General features: G+C 37.9%; 3 protein-coding genes across 3 annotated transcripts; 1 reads left to right on the forward strand and 2 right to left on the reverse strand.

The window, feature by feature from the left end:
- Positions 1 to 406: 406 nt before the first annotated feature.
- On the reverse strand, positions 407 to 1171 carry LOC106330615 (glutathione S-transferase T3-like). Its single transcript, XM_013769055.1, has one exon. It carries the CDS (start codon positions 1169 to 1171, stop codon positions 407 to 409), a length of 765 nt encoding a protein of 254 aa, XP_013624509.1.
- A 2227-nt stretch (positions 1172 to 3398) lies between these two features.
- Positions 3399 to 4561, reverse strand: LOC106332498 (succinate dehydrogenase subunit 7A, mitochondrial-like). The gene is made up of 4 exons (XM_013770962.1): positions 4337 to 4561; positions 4200 to 4268; positions 3964 to 4066; positions 3399 to 3732 (listed from the first exon to the last, which is right to left on the reverse strand). The coding sequence occupies exons 1-4, from the start codon at positions 4391 to 4393 to the stop codon at positions 3683 to 3685; spliced, it is 279 nt and encodes a 92-aa protein (XP_013626416.1). The 5' UTR covers positions 4394 to 4561; the 3' UTR covers positions 3399 to 3682.
- A 3963-nt stretch (positions 4562 to 8524) lies between these two features.
- LOC106330616 lies at positions 8525 to 10206 on the forward strand. Its single transcript, XM_013769056.1, has 2 exons — positions 8525 to 8854; positions 8941 to 10206. Exons 1-2 carry the CDS (start codon positions 8525 to 8527, stop codon positions 10204 to 10206), a joined length of 1596 nt encoding a protein of 531 aa, XP_013624510.1.
- The last annotated feature ends 219 nt before the right edge of the window (positions 10207 to 10425 follow it).

The raw sequence follows: 10425 nt of genomic DNA on the forward strand, positions 1-10425 counted from the left end.
AGAAAAGACAAGTCTTGGGTACATACACCCGTGACTATCATACATATCAGCTCGGGTACATACACCCATAATATCCGAAGGTCCTAAACTGAGTGTATTAACTGACAAAATACTACACTCTCCCGTGACATAACCTACTAGTACAAGCAACAACATTACCTACAACCATCCACGTCCACACACATCCTCCTCCAGGAACCCGTGACCTGCAATGAAAAGCATATACACACTTTATCAGTTTACTTTATTAAAACATATACAAAGCAAGACAAAAGAAAGCATATACAAAGCAAGACAAAAGAAAGCAAGGCAAAGTCATTAACTAATTCTAGAAAGACAAACTCATTAACTAATTAAAAAAAGTTTTAAGAAGATTAAACTCATAAAATTAATTCCACTCACCAAGTTAAAGCATTTCAGATATGAGTTTGTTTTTTAGAGCCATTTCTTGATCAGAAAGTGTATCTGAATTCTTTGCTAGTAACCTATCAAGGAGTTTCTGGCGGGAGATGTTCTTTTTCTCCGCTAAAATGCTCTCAATCTGATCAAAGGCGGCTTCATTGACGTGCTTCTTCCGTTTGGCTGTTTTGCTAGCCTTCACACCCGGAGGCCTGACTTCTTCCTCGCCAGCTACCTCCTCTCCTGGCTCCTTCCTTTTCTCCTTTGCACCATCACGCGAGGAAGAGTGTGATCTCCATTTTTGATCAAAACGGAGCTCCCTCCAACAATGTTCAAGGGAGAACTTTGCATTGTAGTCATTAGAAAAGATGTCATGGGCCACCTTCATGACATCATTCTCATTTTCACCACTCGCATGCTGCTTCAAAGCAGCTTCATGACAACCCACAAACTTGCAGACTTGTTCGTTTACCCTTCCCCACCTCTGCTTACATTGACTCCACTCCCTAGGGAGGGAGCCAACGAGCAGAGGGCTTGCGTTCACATACTCCTCTATGCGCTTCCAAAAATGGGCCACCTTCTGCTCATTGCTAATGATTGGATCCTTGCTGGTGTTCAACAAAGCACTGATCAGCACCAAGTCTTCTTTCGTGCTCCACTTCCGCCTTTCCGGAGCTTTTGGAACCTCAGAACGTCCTAAATCTATTGGGGGACAGCTCTGAGAAGTAAGAAGGTTCACAAACCCGGGAGAGTTTAAGGGAAAAGGATCCATTTTGGTTTTAAGTTTTTGGTTTGTGTTTTTCTGATGTCGATTTCCTATGTTTTTAAACTAGTTTTTTGGTTTGAAAGTACAAAGAATTAAACACCTAAAATTGATTACACTTAACTACACAACTACTACTTCACAAAGACCATTCAATAAACATCAAATCAGTTATTAAAATTTATTAATTACTAAACTCAACCATATTAAAACATTCATTACGCAACTGCTACTATAACCTACTACAGCAACCTAAAACATTCATTACTCAACCTACTTCAGTTCTACTTCAAGTGTGGTTAAGGAGGTTCAGCGTTACCTTTTCTCTCAGTCGAAGCACAGCTTCTCCAAGTCCGCCACCTGCACAGACAGGTTATAAAACTGCCCAGTGAGGCTATCTACCTCCTGAGTGAGGGCTTGAACCTCTCCCTGTGCAAGGAAATGACAATCAGATAGTGTTAGTAAGTGTTAAAAAATTTTAGAAAATTATAACTAAATAAAAAGCAAAAGTCCAGAACTCATGTTACCTCGAGTCTCTGAATCTTATAATTCACCTCCGGCACAAACTTGATCAGCACCTCCACCTCCTCCACACGCCTAGTGAGGCGTTCGATATGCTCCTCCACGCCAATGACCCAAGGCTGACGATAATGCAACCCATCAGCCTTGGTAACAACCAAAGAAAAACAATCACATTCTCGGTTAATACTCGTATAAACAAAGAAACAAAATGACAAAAAATATAAGGAGAACAAGCGGTGTATTACCTCGTAGTTCTTGCAGGTGAAGAACCTCTTCCCAGGAAGAGTGTCGTAGTCGTCCTTCCCACGAACCTCGTGAATTATTCTCCCACCACAGGGACACCTCGTCGGAATCCCTGTTTCTGAATCAGCCACGTTTGCGAGCATATTGATGTACTCCTTTTTTCTCTTAGTCTCTCTTATCTCTGTTGCGGGATCCATCTACAATCAAAAAAAAAATTATTAGAACACAAGACTCGGAATATCAAAAGCAGAATATCGATTTCTAACCCTAACTAGAAATCCCAAAATCGAACTGAAATCGTAGTTAATTGAACCCTAGAACGAACAAGCTTGTCGATTTTAACCAAGAAATCGAATCCCCCTTCTGGATTTGGAACCCTAATACGAAACCCCCAAATCGAATTAAAATCCTAGATAAATGAACCCTAAAACGAACAACCATGTCGATTTTAACCAAGAAATCAAAACCCCCTTTTCGATTTGTAACCCTAAGACGAAACCCCCAAATCGATTTCCCTTAACCTAGAAAGCTCTCGACCTCTCGACCCCAGATCGAATGAATCAAACCGTCGGAGTGGTGGAGACTCACCTCAGATCTTCTACGAGTGATTCCGACGGTGATTTGATCGACAAAATCGACGGGTATCGAGTCGCACAGAGAATCGCCTCAGAGACGGAGAAACCCTAGGTAACGAAGAGAGAAGGGAAAATGAGATATCCAACGCGAAACCCTTTTTTTCTCACTCAACACGCGAGCTCGCGTAGCCTCTCCCTCGTCGACGCGTGTCATGAACCCGTATCATACGGGCTCACGCGGAAGAGCCGGTTCACGGGTTTAAACCCATTTTCTCTTTAATTTTAATACAACGGGCCTATGATCCCGAGCCCACGAACCGCGCAAGATCCGCCGCTGCGGATGGTCTAAAAGAAGACAAGACTGGATTTTTGTTTCGCGACGTCGCCGAGAGAGAGAGAGAGAGATGGGGATGGTAAGAAAAGCTGGAGACTGGTCGTTCAAGGCCTTCACGGCGGGGCTAGGATTCACCACCATCTACCTTACAGCCACTTTCTCCGTTAATGTCTACCGTGGCCTTTCTTGGAACAATGCTCAATCTGTAAGTAGTTTCTTCTTCTCCCATCTCATTCTGTAGATTAGATCGGTCGTTTCTGCTCATCGTGATCCAAAACTTTATAGAAGCTTTTTCTTTGTTACGAGTATCGGTTGCTAGTTGTTATTTTGGTGAGTGTTTAGACCTAACCAGCCATTGGTGCATATGTGGGAAAATTTCTGATCATAGATATCTGAATTACATGCTTCGAACCTCGGGAATGTATCAAATATCCTGGAGTTACTGCGATGAGGTCTTAATCTTTTTAGCAGCAAGATCTTGCAAGAAGAGTGGATAATAGAATAACCTTAGACTCTAGGTTAATTAAGATTTGATCAATCTTGTACACAATCAATCTATAAGTCCGAGACAAACAAGTCCTGGTCCATTGGGTTTCTCAAATCATCGTTGTGTTATTCCATCTATAGCGATTTGGGTTTCTCGAAAAAAAGCCAAAAATACAAGGAAACAAAACACCAAATCCTTCTGGTTTATTCACTTATTGAGAGAGAGAGAGAGAGAGAGAGAGAGAGAGTTGAGCAAAAGCCAACAAACAACATGAACTTCTAAGATTTTACTAAAAAAGGAAGAAGGATGATGAAAAGCATAAAGAGAGAGAGAGATTCTCATGAGCTTACTCCAGCAGCTTAATCTTCCTTTTGCACCGTTGCTCTCGCATAGATCTCATAGCAGCAACCTGAATGAAACAAGCACACATGAGTAATTCTATTCACTTGAAACACGAAACGCTAATGTCACCAAACCTAAACTATATGAGACTCCACACTACAAAGTGCAGAAAATTTGGAGAGTTGTTAGCTTTCCATCAGAGAAAAGACAGGCTGATGATAATACAATAACAGGCAAGCAAGTGACAAACATAAATGTTATGAGGAACGACATATTAGGTGATAGAAAGAAAATGAACCAGCAAGAACGACAAGAGTGAGGACATCTCCAACCCTTTTCAAATGGCCTACTCCTTTCTTATGCGACTTGAATCTCCTCAAAGCATCATTCTGAGCCAAGAGCTGAGAAACAAGACAACCATGTAACAATTACACTGCTTTCAAAATCAAAATTCAAATGAATCAACCAAATCCAAATCTGTTCGAACAGATCCGAATCCTACACTAGAGATAAAATGTAAAAGATAGTAGTTACATCTTTCTCGCGAGTTCCTAACTCCACATGGAACCCACGACGGGATTGAGCAAAGGCACCATCCGGCTTCTGCAAAAGAGAGAGAGGGAGATCAAACGAATCCAACTATATCCGTTAAAGAGATTCGATGGGAAAACCTGGGAAGATAATCGGAGGTGAGATGCAATCGAGGTGTTATTTAGCAAAAACGCCATCTAGCAAGGCTTTCAATAAGACTCTTTATTATAAGAGTAAGACGAACGATTGATGGGGACGCAGGAAGGAGGAGTAATGTGGTGGGAGTGATAAATTGTACTAGTAAGTTTTAGTGTTTCGCTCTTTGTCCCAAACCTAAAGAATTATTCAGTTCTGACCCCGAATTGTTCTATAGACAATGATCCACCTCGGTTAATCTCCTATTTGATCCAAAAATAATCATAGAACTGAATCATTTACACAAACGAAAAACGTAAACGTACTACTGCCTCTAAATTTTCTTTTTTGACTATTCTTTAAAAATGAATAAGTTTACATTGATACAACCTATTTAATAGTATGGCAGACAAAAGTGTATAATTAAATTTTTTTTTTTAATGTTCAGATTAAAAGCACATAGTCAAGTAAGAGATTAAAAATTTAGAAGACATATATGAAAACATTCACAATACAATACCAAACAAAGCCAAAAAAAACAAAAGAGTTATAGGGAATGATTAGTAAGGGCTGTAGCTTTATATTTTTTTATTGTGGAATTTAATCCGTATATTTATTTGATGTAGCTTTCATTGTTGTAACTTTATAAAGCACTAAATTTTTGCTCTGAAAATAAAGTTCTCTAAGCCATATTTTGATTTTGCATAATTTTTTTTGCTTTGAGTTTTTTAATGAAAGAAAAGCTCGATTGGTTGACATATATATCTCTAGACTAAATTTTGGCTGTCCAAAACATCTACAGCCACAACCAATCATCCCCATAATCTTTGTTATTTAAACTAAACTAGATATTTTTTTTAAAAAAGGCGCCATGATCAAGGGACACAATTCTTTTTGCGGTTGTATAGTTCCCCATGTACAAATAATAGACAGTTCATGTAGAACTTTGAGCTTATTGGTAGTTGAGCTAAACATAGGTTGTGTTCATATCTACCCAATTTAACACATTTCATATTTCAAACATTTGTTTCAAATGTGATGTAAGTCCAAGCTGGATTTACAATATGGTCGAATAATCGATGAGGTCTTAAAGGCTGATTGTTCAATTTCTCCTTCAAAACTGATGGATGAAAGATAGAAAATGATGCAGGATATGGAACCGGGCTAGTTGGTTGTTTAAAGATCTTTGGTTTTGGTTGATGGGTGAAGATGATAGATGGATGGAATGGATGGCACCACAAAATTATATGGACATAAACTGTTGATAAGTTGATTGCTCTAAATTTACTTATCACAAAACTCTAAAGACTTAAGTAGAAAGTGATTTGAAATGCCAAAAATTCAGATTGATACAACCTATTTAATAGTGTAGCAGACAAAAGTGTATAATTAGATATTTTTCTAGTGTTCAGATTAAAAGCACATAATCAAGTAAAAGATTATAAATTTAGAAGACAAATATAAAAACACTCATAATATAATACCAAACCAAGCAAAAAAAAAAGAGTTATAATCTTTGTTATCTAAACTAAACCAGATATTTTTTTAAAAAAGGCGCAATGATCGAGGGACACAATTGTTTTTGCGGTTGTTGTATAGTTACCCATGTGCAAATGATAGACAGTTCATGTAGAACTTTGAGCTTATTGGTAGTTGAGCTAAACAGAGGTTGTGTTCATATCTACCCAGTTTAACGCTTTTTCAAATTTCAAACATTTGTTTCAAATGTGATGTTAGTCCCAGCCGGACTTACAATATGGTCGGTAATCGATGAGGTCTTAAAGGCTGATTGTTCAATTTCTCCTACAAAACTAATGGATGAAAGATAGAAAATGATGCAAGATATGGAACCGAGCTAGTTGGTTGTTTAAAGATCTTTGGTTTTGGTTGATGGTGAAGATGATCGATGGATGGAATGGATGGCACCACAAAATTATATGGACATGAACTTTTGATAACCAGGTTGCTCTAAAACTACTTATCACAATACTCTAACGACTTAAGTAGAAAGCGTTTTGCAATGCCAAAAATTCAGATTGATACAACCTATTTAATAGTGTGGCAGACAAAAGTGTATAATCAGATCTTTTTTCTAGTGTTCAGATTAAAAGCACATAGTCAAATAAGGAATTATAAATTTATAAGACATATATAAGAACACTCACAATACAATACCAAACCAAGCAAAAAAAAAAAAGAGTTATAATCTTTGTTATCTAGACTAAACCAAATATTTTTTTAAAAAGTGGCGCAATGATCAAGGGACACAATTCTTTTTGCAGGTGTTTTGTATAGTTTCCCATGTGGAAATGATAAACAATTCATGTAGAAATTTGAGGTAATTGGTAGTTGAACTAAACATAGGTTGTGTTCATGTCTACCTAATTTAATGCATTTTCAAATTTCAAACATTTGTTTCAAATGTGATGTAAGTCCAAGTCGGACTTACAATATGGTCGATAATCGATGAGGTCTTAAAGGCTGATTTTTCAATTTCTCTTTCAACACTGATGGATGAAAGATAAAAAATGATGCATGATATGGAACCGAGCTAGTTGTTTGTTTAAAGCTCTTTGGTTTTGGTTGATGGGTGAAGATGGTCGATGGATGGAATGGATGGCACCACAAAATTATATGGACATAAACTTTTGATAACCCGGTTGCTCTAAAACTACTTATCACAATACTCTAAAGACTTAAGTAGAAAGTGTTTTGCAATGTCAAAAATCCAGTATGCTTAAAGGTTGTAATTCTTCTCAATTAATATATAAAGGATGTCATTAGTGATCATTGAAAACAATATATCTACATTAAGGTAATTATGGAAACAAAACTATAATATTATCTGTGTTTCCAAACAATTGAATAATTAATCTTACGTCCAAACACTATGAAATATTAAGTCTCACCTTTTAATAATTTTAATTTTTTGTATAAAAATGGATAAAACTAAGTAATTGACTAACACTCAAATAATTTATAAAACAAAATAAAAATAAGTATAACTTTTTCGCGTTTAGATACTACAAAATAATTTCATTTAATATGAAATCAAATAAATTAATAAATTTTATTTATATTTTCATAAATATAAACTTACATTCATTTAAACTTAAATAAGCTTTTATTTTAATTAAATATTATATATATATATATAATGATAGAGTCAATAATTTGACATTAAATAAGTTTTATAGTTGAAAATTTATCAAAAATATATATCACACAATTAATCAAATAAATTAAAGAGATTTAATTAAAAATTCGTAACGAAAAGATTAAAATGTTTGAAAATAAATTAATTAATGTTATATAACAATTTCATATTAATATAAATACAAAATAATATAATTATATATATATATATATATATATTCAAATATATCAGAATAAAAATGTTAAAACATTTAATTCTCTAATAAAATTCTGTTAAAAATATTTCCATACTTTTAAGCGCGGATGAGAATCTAGTAAGCTTTTAAGTAGGCAAGTTCTTGCTACTCTGAACGTTATGTGTTTTTTGAGGGGGAAACTTTACAAGTAAATTTAATATTCTTTAAATCATAAAACTGAAAATTACACCCTCCAATTTTTTTCTTATTTAAAAAATAAAAATGATTAAATTAGTTTTTTAATCACGGATGTATTACGACGAGACGACGGCGATGAAACGGGAGATCTAGGGTACGATGATTTCGCGAAGATGGGAGCCGTGGATTGGAGCAGGAGATTGGATAGGTACGTTCGGGCATGATCAAGATTGTGATATGGCGTATCAGGGCTGTATCTCGGGTCGATGGAGATTCGATTTAGGTTTTAGAAAGGGGATAGGAGGAATTTTAAGGAAAATAAAGATTCGGATCGAAGGGCGATGGATTTCAGTTACCACTACGACAGATCACTCAATCAATACAGGTTTTATAATGGATTGCGATCCTTTCGTCTCTTGCTTTTATTTAATTGGGAGTGATCTCAATTATCAATGGTGGATATGGGGTTTACGGTTTTTGGAGAAAGCAAGATTGGTAGATATCAATTTACAGGGATACGAGATCGTGGGATTTTATTGTAGGAATGAGAATATGGAAAATTGGGAACAATATATTAAGATGAAAGGCACCTTTCGTTGGAATATCATTCTTCTTTCATCTTGTTATATTAAAGATCTAAAGACCTTTCTTTGTGGTGATTTTATGGCGCAGAGTAATTTCTTGAGTCATGGTGAGGAGCAGAGGAACGGTGACGGCAAGCCTAAGAGGTTGAAGATTTCCGTGGCGCATTTCGACAACTCTGCGCTTATCAGGACCTATTCCAAAACTCTGATTGGAAGGTGCATGAATCCCGTGGAACAAGAGATGAAGGCTTTGTTTACAAATCTTCCAAAGATTTGGAAATTGGAAGAAAGGGTTACGGGTAGTGACTTGGGCTTTGGCAAGTTTCAGTTCGACTTCATGACGGAGGAGGAACTTGAAGCTGTGTTGAGGCAACAACCATATCATTTCGGCTACTGGATGCTAGCATTGGCGAGGTGGCAACCAAAGCAACTCAAGGATTTCCCTTCTGAGATCCCGTTTTGGATCAGAGTTTTTGGTCTTCCCCTTGAATTTAGGACCGCTCCTACATTGGAGAGTATTGGTGGGGGAGAGTGGTGGATGTAGATGTGGTCCAAAACCGAGTTCAAGTTGTGATTGGCGCTTTCAAAGAACTGTGCTTTGAAACGACGATAGACTTCAAAGGAGGAGAATTCTACGAGGAGGAGGAGGTGGCGGTATCTCTGCGCTACGAGAAGCTCTTCGGTTATTGCAAGGGCTGTGGGAGTCTTTGTCACAAGGAGGAGATATGCCCTCTTGATGAGAAGAACATTGATGAGAAGAACACAAAGGCGGAACCAGAAAGAAGGAGGGAGAATAGAGAAGGAAATGGGGGATGGACTGATGGCGCGAAACATGAAGAGCGAGCTCGTAGCTATAAGGGCGTGGTCATTAACGGCAATACGGGCCAACAGAACAGAGGAAGAGACAGTAAGGAGTATTATGGAAAGGGTAAAGGTAAGATGGGGGAGGCACCTGATTCTAAGTGGGTGAAGGTGCCAGAGCGGGGCAACAGGAGACCTTATAACCATTACGGAAACTACAGAGGTAATGGGGAGGGTTCACGGGTTAAAACTACATACCGAGAAGCTGTTCCAGTTGTGGGCTCTGGTACTCAAGGGGTGTCGTCTAGGACATATCCACTGCAACGAAGAGAGGATCAGGGGCAGCAGCAGGATGTACCTCAGGTAGCACGTGAAGAAGGCGAGATCACGCTGAATGGAGATGCTGCTGCAGCACTACCGTCTGCAGAATTTCAAATGGAACTTGCTAAGACACAGGCCGAAGGATCGGAGGTGGTCGTGGAGGCTATGGAGGAGAGGAGTTTACTTGCAGTGCAAGGAATGATGGAGAAACATGATGAGACTTTTGACGATATTGAGATGGAAATTGATGCTATTAATGCGGCGATGATGGCGAGTGGTGTCGACTTGGAGGCAGAGGAAGAGTTTCAAACTCTTTCAGAAGAGGAGTTTGAGCAAGCTTCTGAGGCTCAGGTAGAGAATGTTCTTCTTCAGAATGCGGAAGAACCGGTGGCTGGTGATGCGAACATCAATACAGAGTTGGGGGCAGGGGAAATGGCGATGAGACAGAGTCATCGTAAGAGGTTATTTAAGCCCAACAGCAGCAGCACTGCGGGTAGTACTAAAATGAGAATGGCGTCTGCGCTTGTTTCACCAAGGAAGAAAATTGCAGCTAAGGTCGGGACTCGTCATGGAGACAATACCAAACCACCGGAGAGCAAGGGACCTTCAATCCCGAAGCCGGTTAACTTAAAGTTCTAAGGTTATGGATCAAACCTCATTTACAATGAGAGTACGAATAAAGGATTGGGTTTATGGGGGTGGCGCTTTCATTATATCATTAAAGTTACTTTTCTTTGAAGTTTTATTTGGTTTCATGGGTTTGGGGGTAGTAATCATTGTTCTGTTTCTCTTGCTTCTTATTAAGTATTGGAATAAGATTGGTTTATTGTGTTCCTGGTGTTCTATTCAAAAATACGT

Source organism: Brassica oleracea, chromosome C3, assembly GCF_000695525.1.
Source record: "Brassica oleracea var. oleracea cultivar TO1000 chromosome C3, BOL, whole genome shotgun sequence".
NCBI lineage: Eukaryota > Viridiplantae > Streptophyta > Magnoliopsida > Brassicales > Brassicaceae > Brassica > Brassica oleracea.

Coding starts and splice junctions, on each gene's coding strand:
- LOC106330616 (XM_013769056.1), top strand. CDS start 8,525: ATGGCGCAGAGTAATTTCTTGAGTCATGGTGAGGAGCAGAGGAACGGT. Junction 8,855..8,940: donor GCTACTGGATGCTAGCATTG/GCGAGGTGGCAA, acceptor CCTTGAATTTAG/GACCGCTCCTACATTGGAGA.
- LOC106330615 (XM_013769055.1), bottom strand. CDS start 1,171: ATGGATCCTTTTCCCTTAAACTCTCCCGGGTTTGTGAACCTTCTTACT.
- LOC106332498 (XM_013770962.1), bottom strand. CDS start 4,393: ATGGCGTTTTTGCTAAATAACACCTCGATTGCATCTCACCTCCGATTA. Junction 4,269..4,336: donor ACCTCCGATTATCTTCCCAG/GTTTTCCCATCG, acceptor TCTCTTTTGCAG/AAGCCGGATGGTGCCTTTGC. Junction 3,733..3,963: donor CACTCTTGTCGTTCTTGCTG/GTTCATTTTCTT, acceptor TGTTTCATTCAG/GTTGCTGCTATGAGATCTAT.